The 12,682-nt window shown below is 38.6% G+C and overlaps 1 protein-coding gene across 1 annotated transcript in view; it reads left to right on the top strand.

Annotated features, from left to right (window-relative positions):
- Positions 1-8,667, top strand: part of KLHL42 (kelch-like family member 42) — a gene marked incomplete at its 5' end in the record, with an annotated part of 12,168 nt that extends 3,501 nt beyond the window's left edge. Inside the window, 2 exons of the mRNA XM_009999052.1 lie at positions 4,201-4,394; positions 8,216-8,667. Of these exons, the coding sequence (XP_009997354.1) occupies positions 4,201-4,394; positions 8,216-8,667 (646 nt within the window). The remainder of the gene's footprint in view (positions 1-4,200; positions 4,395-8,215) is intronic.
- Between the last annotated feature and the right edge of the window lie 4,015 nt (positions 8,668-12,682).

Consider the following 12,682-nt stretch of genomic DNA (forward strand, 5'->3'; position numbering starts at 1 on the left):
ACTTTGTTCAGCATTGTATTTTTAGTTTGTTGTGCTGTAGTGAAATAACCAGGGCAGTTGCCCAGTGTGCTGCTTAGGAGTTACAGTCATGAGACTGTCTGCCAAATGAATTTATGTCAGCTGATATAATTAAATCCCATAGATGAGTTTTTTACATGCCTAGAGGGAGGGTTCTAGTTCCCACTGAAGTTGGTTTGACATCAGACAGCAAGAGTATCTGGATTTGGCCTATATAGTTGTTGGCCTCAAGAGAAGGCTGAGAAGTTACAGAAATAATTGTGCTTATTTGCTGTTAGTATAAGAACTTCTCTGCCCTCAATAAGCCTTGTAAATTCTGAGATATGTATATCTTTAATGATTTGCATTATTATAATCTGTAATCCCAGGATTCTGTGATTCTTTATCTATGCATAAATGAAATAGTCCCAACTTATTTTGAAGTAGAAGACAAAAGCCAACAGATGTACACTGAATGCTTAGCAGTCATTCTGGTTTAGGTTATAGCTGTTAGCTTTCTTTCTAGATGTAGGGGTCTTATTGCTGTGGTTTCAACTTTGTCCACAATAGATAACTCCTGTATATTATTCTTGTGATACCCACATAAGTTGAGAAAGTGTTATTCCCTGTTTATGCATATAAAATTGAGCTAAAACACTCTCATATAGGAAGGCTGTGACTTAGCCTGGGATTTCTCATCATCTGAGGGCTAAATGCGATACCTGTCAGAAAGAGTCCATGACAGCTCAAAGTTTCTAGAGATATGGGTGTACCTGGAATAGTGTCTTCAGAGAACAATGTGGATTCCTTTTTGGAAGAAACTTCTTGTAAGGTTTGCCCAAGACCACTTGTGGACTTTATGGTCAAGAAGGTAACAGAGTGCATTGGAAACTGTTGCAGCAATGCCCTTGAATACCTCTTCATGTTTTTCACTAAATTGCTGCCGTCAGTTGAAATTTGCTATTTAAAAATAATATACTCATAGGATTTCTACTGCATGTGCCAGTTACAGCTGTATATTCCACTTTTATTTTCCTTCAGAACCTTCCTATTCGTGGCAGGTAAATCTTCCAGGCTTGGAAGACCCTTCTAAGCCCCTGGCTGGGATTATACACATGCATGTGGAACAAGGTTTTTGTGAGCAATCTGTGCCTGAACTGCTGCCACTCTGAGGCCTCTTACAGGAAATACAGGAGAGGATGCTCCAGGGAAATGGTAGTGATTTATGAGACCTTCTCTTTCTGCATTTTTAATTTTTATTTTTTTTTCACTCAAAATTCTTCTGTGTTGGGGGAAAATAGACTTTTCAAAAAAATTTGTTAGAAATATTCATGTCACATTTATCAGAAGTGTGTCACTTGCTTCCAAATCTAAGGGTTGGATGCACTGTGCTTTGCACACTCATATAAAGAATATAAAAAAGTGTTTGAAATTGCTTTCATAACTGTGCTATCATGATTCTTTGTCTGTGTTGTAAATACTTCAACTCTAGAATAAAGATTCTGATTTTTGAGAAATGTTAAGGTTTAAGTTGATAATAATGGAAGGAGCCATAGGTTAGTTAGTCCAAGCCTTCTGTTCTACTGCAGGACGAAACTTACCTTGCAGATATGAGTCTTAACTTCTTGAAACCCTTCAGCAATGTAGATTCTAGACTCCTTCTTCCCAAGTAACCCGTTTCCATGTTTAGCTACCCCTCTGATCTGGAAGTCCTCTCTGATTTAATCTCTGCTAACATTTTCTTGTTGCATACTAAATGAAAGCTATCTTGCTCACCTTCTTTATAGCCATGTTCATAGTAATCTGCTACAGATACTTCTATGACTGTTAACACAATCCAGAACAATGTACAAGTTGTTGCATGTTGTATTCGGAAAGCTGTGTGCTCTGACCCCCAAATCCTGTGCATTTGTGTGTTAGTTTTTGTTGTGTTTTTTTTCCTTCCTGCATATAGTGCTTTGTGTTTGTCTTTGTTGAATGAAAAATGTTGTTTGAACTACAGTAAAACCATAGAGCTCGCTCTTTCTTGTGTTCCTGGGATTCTTTCAGTGGAAACGAGGGACATGACAAGACAGCTGATAGCCAGTCTTGTCCCAGAAAGAAGTGTACTCACTAAGCCTGACTTTTGGAAAGTACTTTTGATCCCCCAAGTTTAGGTAACTCACTGATGTGAGTGGAGTTCTATTGCAGTTGAATCTGACAGACTGTTCACTTCTGTTTCCAAGCTGTAGTCCATGGAATAGTTGTTAGTTATGGAGAGCTGGCTGGCTGCTCAGTGTTTGCTTTCCTTGTTTCCAGCTGCTTCAACGTATTAAAAGATTGTAAAAATACACTAGATATTTCCTAATGTTCACTCTCCATAAAAACACCTGCTGTTATTGGCAGGGAAAGGTGAATGGCAGAACTTTTTTATAATATATTAAGCCATTGTCCAAACTTTCATATAAAGTGTGCTGATGGATGCTTATGGCTACTTTTGTGTAAAATGAACCTTACAGTTAATGTGCTCCATAAATCTGAGATACTTGCACTGAATGTCTTCCATTTTAACAAGTGTCGGAAGTGGTTAAATGACGCCAATAAACCTGGCCTCCTCCTTGAATAATTACAGTTGAAAGTTGTATTGTACATCTCTCACAGATGGTTTTACCTGTGCTACAAGCACCAATTTAGTGATAGGAAGGCCATCAAGCAAGAACTGTAAAAATTATCTCCATTCAGATAAATCAGTAAGATGTTACGATTGCTGGATGACTAGAGAAGTACATGTGATTTAGAAACCTCAATTCTTAAATTATGTGACGCTGCAGTCTTGTTTAGATAATTCATGTCCTCTATGGCCAAACTTTTAGCATGTTTAAAAAGTGGCCAGAAGGTCTTGTAATAGGGAAGCACTATCTACATGTGTGTGAACTCATTTCATAAGTCAAAAATCCCACACCATCTCCATTGTAGGCACAGAGTTGCAGACTTTGTAACATACTTTAGATTTTGAGGGATTGCTCAGAAAATGCAGTTACATTTTTTGTTTTTGTCTCTCTGTTAATTTGTGTAACTTTTCCCATTGCAACTTTTAGAACAGGTACATTGCTTTGAAAAGTGTAATGTTTTGAAAGTCATTATCCTTATGTCATGCCCACTATTGATTGCCATGTTTTCTGGATTTTCTAAGATGGAAAACATAATTGCTGTAGAAAGATGAACAGAGTGACCTAATGGTAAATGTCAGCAAAAAACCCCCAAACTAGTAAAAAGCAATTAATTCCTTCAAAGGAGCATTTTCGTTTCCAAAGCTGTATCAGGATGACAAGAACAAGACTTATTCCATCTGGAAACAAATCTTTTTCCAAACATATTTATTAAAAAGAAGTAGCAGGGCAGTCTGCTGCTAGGCAGGGTTCATTTTGTCCAGACCCTGCAAAACTACTTAGCAGTAAGTTTTGAATCTTGGATTCATGCAGAGTGAAACTCACTTCACTGCTGAGCAGGCCAGTGCAAGTGTGAAACACCATGTCAGTTTTACAGACACAAAGCAGTTCCCCTTTTGGCTTTATGCTGAGCTGGTGCACCCCAGTCACTGCCATACATCTAGTGTGTTGGGATACTGCATGGTAAATTCTCATTTTGGCCCAGCAGTATGGAAGGAACAACCTTTCTAGGCAATAAGACTGTTTCTGAAGAGAGGAAGAGATCATCTTTTATTAGACCAGCTTCCATAGTTGAGAGAAATAGCTGAGTGAACAAATTACGTTGTACTCCACAGGCAATGCCCTGCTCTTTTATTTCTTATTCTGCTCTGTTATGCATGGCAAAGGGCAGCTTCCTAACTACTGAAGCACAAGACACCTTACATCTTCACTTTGAAGATAATAACAAGCAAAACCAAATGGTCTGCGGATGTTGAAGGTGAAAGTCTGCAGGAAGAAATTGCAGTGCTCAAAGTGTGACAGATTGAAATTAAAAAAAATAAATTCTTCAGTCTCAGCACCAACATCATGAACATTCAGAATGTTGCTGGTTGCTGTCCTAAGTGATTACAGTGTAATTACAGAATTTTGGCCTTGCATGGAAGAGCTCAGATATGAAGTTATGGTACAACTTGCAAGTGATGATAGGTATGTTGTAGTTTGGATAGGAAGAACTCGCCAATATTTTTCTGTACATCTTTGCAACCTATTTCAATGCTGCAATCTTTTCTTTCAGGTCCAATTTTAAGCTTTTAGCTGTAAATGGAAAGCTGTATGCCATCGGTGGTCAGTCCCTTTCCAATGTGGAGTGCTATAACCCAGAAAATGACTGGTGGAATTTCGTAGCATCCATGCCAAACCCTCTTGCAGAATTCTCAGCCTGTGAGTGCAAAGGCAAGATCTACGTTATTGGAGGATATACTACAAGAGGTAGAAGGCTTCTTTTTTGTTTGTTTGTTTGTTGTTTGTTTTTTTTTAACCTGGTTGCTTCTAAGGCCCAGATAGTTTTCTTCTCTTTTTCAGGAAATCTTTTGAACTGATCTAGAAAGCTGCATAATGCTCATTAAAGCATGTAGAAATAAATAACTGTTAGAAATTACCTGACAAATAAAACAAAAAAACCCAGATCTGTCCTGGAGGAATAACGTACCTTTTTTTCTTTGACCTTCATGGACCTGGGGTTCTATTCTTCTGAGGGAACACAAGGATACTTCAGCACTCAGTTTAGCTCTCCTTTTTTTAGATTTTTTTTTCTTACATCACACTGTAGAAATAAAGATCTCAACAGATAAACTTTACTTTTTTAACTTTTTAAATACCTGTTTTAGACTGTCAGAAGGAAAATACAAAGAAAATACCTTCCTGTGTTGGTATTCCTCATGTATTAATAAGTATCATGGTCCTTTCACTATAGCATTTCAGTGTTTCACAAGCAAATTTAAGCTATAGGTAAGATTTTTGGTGCTGAAATAATTTAATAATTAATCAAAAGCTTAAGCAAGAACCGACTTTTTAAAATTTAATTGCTTTCTATACCCTGTTTTCTGAGGATACTGTACAGAGGGAAGGATTCAGAGTTGCATTATCTCCTGGCAATTTCTTTATCCCTTAGAAAAGCAAGCCACTTAAAAAGAGCTCTCCATTCCTTAAGCACATAGTGCCATCCTTTGGGAAGAGTACCATTTTTTTCAGAGTTTTACAAGTCATTTTTTTTCATGTCAAACGTTCAATGTTTACCAAGATTTCCTAAATTTAAATTCCTATCTCTAGTCTTTGCCCACTTCTTTTGACTGCATTAGTTTTAAACTTCTTTTCCAAATGGAGAATAAAATTAGGAAATGAGCTTTTACTGAGAGCAGTGCAAGCAAAGCTAAGCTGACTTTAGAACAAGCTGCCCCTTCTGGTGGTGTCTAAGCAGATTTTAGCTCTGAACCATTATGAGGTTTATAAAAGACACCCTTCCACTCCTCATTATCCTTGTGGTAATGACCTTTAAAAGCATTTTCTCCAGCCCATTCTGACCCAGAACCAGGTGGCTTCACTGAAGGAAACAAAATATATAAGCATGCCTGTGTCCATATGGAGGACCGTGCAGTCCTAGTCCTCTGGTCATCCCCACTACGGGATGTGTTGAAGTAACTTGTGTTCCCTGATGTCCAGCACTAGGAATGAAGGATGGCACACAACACTGGATTTGTTGAAGATTCAGACCCAGGGGGAAACATCCTTCGAGACAAGAGAGCAGAGAACATGGAGATGGGCCTGAAACTGAGAATAATGGGAAGACTTATCTCTAGAGACTGGAGTTAGGGTTTTTTCATTTTTGTATAGAGAAAGAAGATACAAGAAGAAAGAAGAAAAAGATATCAGAAGAAAAATAATAGGGCTAGAAGATTATGGAAGTGTCAGCTTTTGTTACTTCCTGTGCACTTTTAAAGTTCCTATTCCACAGTGCTTGTGCTGTTCTTTATTCAGGCTGCCTACTCCTGGTAGCATGGTTAGGAAGATCAGCATTTTGCTGATGCAGATCTTAAAATTCATTAACAAAGCGTATGTACTAAGGATTGCTGCCCTATGTTGAGCTCCTTATTTGACACTTAATATCTGTGGTTTCAATTGAAGGATAGACACCTGGGAGGATTGGCACTGCCATTCAGACAGTGTCTTTTCCTAGATATTCTCTTGGGTCTTTTCCTAAAGGCCATTTTTTAATGGAAATGGGATGGTTAAACAGGATAAAATTGTGAGGAATGGATAACTAGCTCACTTAGGTTCATGTTTAAATCCAAGACCGTTAAGGACAGCAAATATCTATTCTTGTTAGGAGTAATGATCCTTTCCTGAACAAGGGTCTAGAAACAAGTTTTCTATAGCACCTTGGCTTAGGAAAGCTCTCAGATTTTCAAACAACTGCAAGTACACTGGTTACACCTTCCAGGTTATGCAGATGTTGGAGCTAAGGCATAACTAACTGAAAGATACTGAGATATTTTTGCTGTTTCACTATATTCACTAAATAAAACACACACTAAATAAAACAAATCACATATAACTTTTTATTCTTTTTTTTTTTATTCCTGCATATACCTTGACAAAACTAGTTTTAGTGTAGCCTTGGGAGGTTTTGTGGATTATTTTTTGATCTGCATAGAGCTTTCTCTTGAGACTGCACTTGAAGAAAGATAGTAGGATCTTGAATTTTCCCCTGTAAATTACCATGGCACTTCTTGAATAAAGAGCCTCCTTCCAGTTTTTGGCTCTCACTAGTGAACCTAGAGCCTAACAGAAAGTCCACATCAGGAATTCGTGTTCTGTGTTGAGTTATTTTTGTTTCAGTGGATATAAATGACCTAGACTGTGGTTGAGTCACAGTAGATCTCCATTTCATTATACCCCCTCTCAAACCATAGAACCTTTTTCCTGGGAAGATTGCTGTCATAGATAGGTATTGCTAGAAATGGTGGGATTTTTTCCCCTTGATGAGTCAGAGAAATGATACATTGTTTGTAAACAAAGACCATGTATATGTAGAGAGGTGATGGGCAGTTTCATAGAGCGTTGCCATGATGTTCTTCCTCTTTATTTAATGTAGATTGTGTGTTCAGGAAGACTATGTAAATGAATAAGCAATGACTAAAAGTCATCACAGTGCAAAAAAATGCTGTAGCAGCACCTCCCTAATTGTGCTGCTAATGCACTTCATTCATGACAATCCAGTGATATTTATGACTGTTTATCCTTACGTAACTTGTCAGTATGTCACTGTCTGCTCTTCCTCTGGGAGCTCACCTGGAGATTGTCATGGAGGATAGACTTGTCAAATGGAGCAGTTTTTATTAAAAGACCAGACTGGAGTCTGCAAACCTGTTGCTGCTTCTCACTTGAGTTTAGATTTAAGCTCAGGCCTCCAGAAATTGAAACTGGATTTATTGGCTAACAAGTCCTGTGCATTCTATGTTGATTTAGTGAAGCACTGGACACAGCCAGGCTCTCCGCTACATCATAAATCAGGGTGTTATTGTAACAGTTTCATAGAATGAAAGTATTGCAAACATCCACTGAGTTGTAACCAAAATATAGATACGGCTTAAACTTTTTTCTGTGCCTCTGATGCTGAAGCACATTATTCTGGTTCTTAGATGATTTTGACAATGTGTATTTCTCTCTATGGGGTACTGAACATGTGTCCTTAGGTAGTCTGTGCCACTTGCTGCAATGTAACTAGTTTTATGAGTTTTATTCCATAAAACTTTGATTTTTGGAATGAAATGCAAAGTATCAAAGTTAAGCTTGTATGATAAATCATCACTTGACAGCCATTAATGAAGCGTACTCTCTTCCTGATAATTTGTTTCATTTGTGATCACTTTTGGAGAGCAGAATATTGCTCCATTTCCCTTTTCATAAGAAATTCTTACATTACAATTGGAGACAAAATTAAAAGCGTAAGTTAAAAGGTAGGGATTATTCCACTAAGATCTGCAGCCCCAGACCATTTACATGATGTAGTGTGCCAGAAGCAGCTTAATTTTTTTCCTCTGCAAAGGAACAGAACATTCAAACTTTATTGTCAAGGGCAAAGACTTGCAGTTCTCAACAATATTTCTTCACTGGTCTGCTGTGCTTTTGCACTGTCATTCGTTGGCAATCTGTAATGCTGGCTGATAGAGTTTGTAGGGAGGAAGAATCTTCCTCCATGAGTACCTTCTAAATACATTTATTTATTTGTTAATATCTCTGCTCTGTTTCAGATAGGAATATGAACATTTTGCAGTACTGTCCCACTTCTGATTCCTGGACCAACTTTGAACTTTGTGATGTCCATGTTCGCAAACAACAGATGCTCTCTGTTGAAGAAACTATATACCTGGTAGGGGGCTGTATTCATGAACTTGGACCAAACCAAAAATCCGGCCAAAGTGAGGATGTGTTAACTGTGCAGTCTTACAACATCGCTACCAAAGAATGGCTCTACCTCAAAGAGAACACGTCAAAATCGGGTCTTAACTTGACTTGTACTCTCCACAATGATGGAGTCTATATCTTGAGTAGGGATATTACTTTATCTACAAGCTTGGAGCACCGTGTTTTTCTGAAGTATAATATATTTACGGACAGTTGGGAGTCACTAAGACGCTTTCCAGCCTTTGGACAAAACATGCTGATCTGTTCTATGTATTTGCCTGATGTACGAGAAGTGTAACAGCATCAGGTTTTCTTTCCAGCTCATTAATCACTCTTGGAAGAAATATCACTCCCTCTGAATAATTCCAGTTTCAGAATGTCATGTGGTTGCGTAATGTAGGCATAAAATACCAGTTCTGTTCTTTAAAAAAAGTTGCAAAATGCAATATTTATAGTAATGCTACCAGAAACAGTTTTAGGAGTTCAGTTCACAAATTTTATTCGTTTGGATTTCAGTTTCACCAGGTACTGTTTGCAATTTAAACGTAAAATTATTGTGCTGGTAACTGATAAAGGAATAGTTTAGTTTTATTTTCCATCTTAATAGACAATGTCGAAGATAAGCAAGAAATACACATAATAAAAGTAGAAATAATTCAATAAAGTAATAAGTCTTAAGAAAAATCACAAAAGGAATTATTTATTTTAAAAAGCAGTTTTACTCAAGCTATGTCGTGTCAAAGGATAATACTCTTATTCAGTAATGCTCTACTTCTTAATACTCTTCTACAGTAGCAAGTGAGATTCTCAAAGGTGACAGCAATTGGGGTACCATCAAGAAATAAGAACTCCTCTGAGTCATTTGTGGTTGAGTGCTTTGCCAGGGACTGGGGAGGAATTGCCTAGAGGCTGAAGGTTGGCGGTTGGATGCTGGATGCTCCTTCAATGGAAGATGGTAGCAGTGAAGCTGGCAGCATTTATTGCTACCATTAAGACAGAGAAAAAAGTCTGTAAGTTCAAGTGGGGGAGTTTACTCATCTTCAGAAAGGTCTGAAGTTATAGTTACCTTGTACTCTGTAGTACTGAGTTTTCAAGGTCATATTATAATTGGCAACGAGCTTCGTGTTAGCAAAATATGCATGAGCACATGCAATGGTGATCTGCACCAGCCACATCCTGCTTGATAGCAGTCATCCAGAACATCCATCACTTGGTAAGGAAGGGTTGCTTCATGTGATGACTTCCTGCCAACACCACCCAAAGCAGTTGCAAATGAAGGTTGGCTCCTTCTTGAGCTTTGATAGAGATTACCTCAACTTTTTCACCCTAAGTTGTTAGCTTCTACAAAGAGCAGGGTAAGATGGCCACCATGAATACTCCTTTGTGGGGATTCAGGAATAGAGGTGCTCTGGGAGCCTAATTGTGGTGCCTCTGATCAGGCATAGCAACCCAAGCAAAATCCCAGGAAACTTTTTGGACTAGAATGAGGGCATTTGGATTTGACTGCTTTCTAGGATGCAGGTATTTTGGATAGTGAAGATTTATCTTTTGAGTGGAATTTTTGCAGCCTGGCAGAGTATGTTAGACCCAATCTACTGTCTACCATTCAGGTGTATGCATTAATTTAATGAGATGGCCTTGAAAACACATGCTGGGCAGCTGCCCTGTTCTGACAGCAGTGTCAGACCAAACAGTGCTCTTCTGCAATGAAAAAATAAGGTGACTTTCATAAGATTCTTCTTTCAGAAGTATTTTAGAATAAATATAAGCAGCGAATCAGTGTCTGGTGATAAATACTTTCATCCACATTACGTTACTTGCTTTCCTTAATTTCTTTTCAGTAGCCAATTCAGTGCTCTGCAGTCATCTGTAAATCAAATCAGATCCATCCTAGCTGCAGTGAGTCACATCTGAGTTCATAGATTCACGGAACGGTTTGGGTTGGAAGGGACCTCAAAGATCATCTAGTTCTACCCTCCTGCCATGGGCAGGGACATCTTCCACTAGACCAGGTTGCTCAAAGCCCCATCCAGCCTGGCTTTGAACACTTCCAGGGAGGGGTCATCTGCAGCTTCCCTGGATAACCTGTTGCCTAGCAAAATAACTGTGGAAACCTGTTCCTCCCAGATTTGCAGTGGAATATATCTAATCTCATCCTTTCAAACCCATTCATTTCTTAGCATGGACTTCATTCCAAAAGCTATGGAAGAATCTTTCAGGTATGGTTACTCTTTCACAAGCAGCATTTCTATGCTGGGTTTATCTGCGTGTTGGTAAGTCAGACTCTTGTCAATCCATGGAGCAAATTCCTCATATACTGACATGTAACAGTGCTACAATCACAAATCAAAAGTGGTGTTGAATTTAGTGATGGCACCAGACTGTAATAATCTAAATAATGGTATGACTGCAGGCTGAAATAAAGATAATTTTCTAAACAAAATTCATTACAGGAAAGTGTGCAGTGAGGGTGGCCCTCATGCCTCAGGAAAAAAAATAAGCACTGTAAGGACTGTCTCATGCCCTTTTCATTTTCATTCTATCACTTTAATATTTCACAAAAGGCACTGTTGGGCAACTTCTTCCCTTTAGGGCAAGGAGCACTGATCAAGAGCCTCCAACAAACAATAATTAAAAAGCTGCTTTTTAGCCAATGGAACTGTTGCTCATTGATTCATTGTGCTGTCTTTTCTTTGGTAGTGGAAGGAGAAATGTCCTTAACTTAAGGACACATAAGTTTCTTTTGAATTACAGTGACACAAGAGAAGACCAAAGAACCTGGTAGCCTGATTGAGTGGAAGTTCCTCGGTGTTATCCTGGTATTTCTTCTAACTGTACCATGTGGGCTTGGAGAGATCACCCTACCTTCTTGCATCTTAGTCTCCAAATGTAACACATTATTAGGAATGTTTGTCTTGTGGGAACATAAATAGTTTGTCTGGTGTCATAGTGTAGTGTTTGTAAGACATCTTCAGCATGTGAAAAAGTACATATATTCTTACTGTTCTAAGTGTTTACTTGGTTATTAAACCTACTTCATGCCAAGTGGCAGGATAGAAGCAAGCTAGTAATCTCATTGTGGCCTCTACTAGTTACCTGTATTTTTAATTGATGGCTATTTCCAGGCTGGTTTGTTTGGGTTTTTTGTGGTTTTTTTATTTCTTTCTTTTGTGTTTTCCCCCCTCCCCCCAAGGGTCCTAATAGCCTGTACTTCATCTAAATGCTTTAGTCTTGTGCTCTTAAGTCTGTATGCAAATGGAAAATGGCTGCTTTCCTGCTGTGTCTGGGTTATCCAGTGCTTACATATCTGCTATTCATCTTCTCTGTCTTGTGGACCAGTTCATCTTGATACTGACCAGCAAAAGCTGACTATGGTAGAGGATGATCCCAAGTTGAAAGAAAGAACAACAGCCTCCAAAGTCCTGAGGGAGCAGTAAATGGAAAACTCTTGGAATTTACTCCCTTCTCATAAAATAGAGAAGCATTTAAGAAGGTTGCTCACATCAAGGCTAAGAGAGACCATAATGGTTTCTTCCTTTCCGGGAATGGTTTGTGGTTTTCAATGTGAAATAAGAGTTGTGTGGCGTTTAACTTTAGTCTCCCTGGCCAGTTTCCATAGGTTTCCCTTTCTGCCCTGTTGGTTGACCTTTCTTGGGCTTAATATCTGTGTTTTCCATTCTTTGAGGGTTTTGCTTCTCTACATCTGTGTCTACCCTGTGTTGCTGAAATTATATGGTAGTAGTCTGTTGGTTTTGCTATTTGCTAGTGTGCTTTTTCACACTGAGCTGTGACTGTAAATGGCTGTGATGAAAAAGTAATGTAATTTGTTATTCAGGCTGAACCTTTTATTCCATTTGGAGGTCTTGGAAGAGAAGTCTACAAAGCTACAAAGATTTTGTTGCATTCAGTCCTCATTTTAGTGAGAGATGATGCTACAGAAATTCAGTTTGTCAAAACTGACCCGAGTCAGTGATGTGATGGAGAACAGAAGGCACATAGTGTAATGACAACATCCAGCACCTGACATGCTCGCATAAGCAGAGATTATTCATCCCAATCATCCTTGTAAAGTAAGATACATACTGTAAATGGCATTAAACTAGAGATGATCCTTGGATGATCTGTCAGTACTACCAATGAATTTGTAAGTGGTTGCCAAGATCCCTCCTCAGAGGGCAGAAACTGTTAAGCATCTGTGGTGTTATATTGATTTTGCATTTACAATAATGACCAAAGGGTGGCTCCCCAGCCCCACAGTAAGTCAGAGGAACCAGAACAAACCCTGTAAACATAAAGTTTAACCACCTTTCCCT

This window comes from Chaetura pelagica, unplaced genomic scaffold (assembly GCF_000747805.2).
Source record: "Chaetura pelagica isolate M959 unplaced genomic scaffold, ChaPel_1.0 scaffold6, whole genome shotgun sequence".
NCBI classification, from domain to species: Eukaryota; Metazoa; Chordata; class Aves; order Apodiformes; family Apodidae; genus Chaetura; species Chaetura pelagica.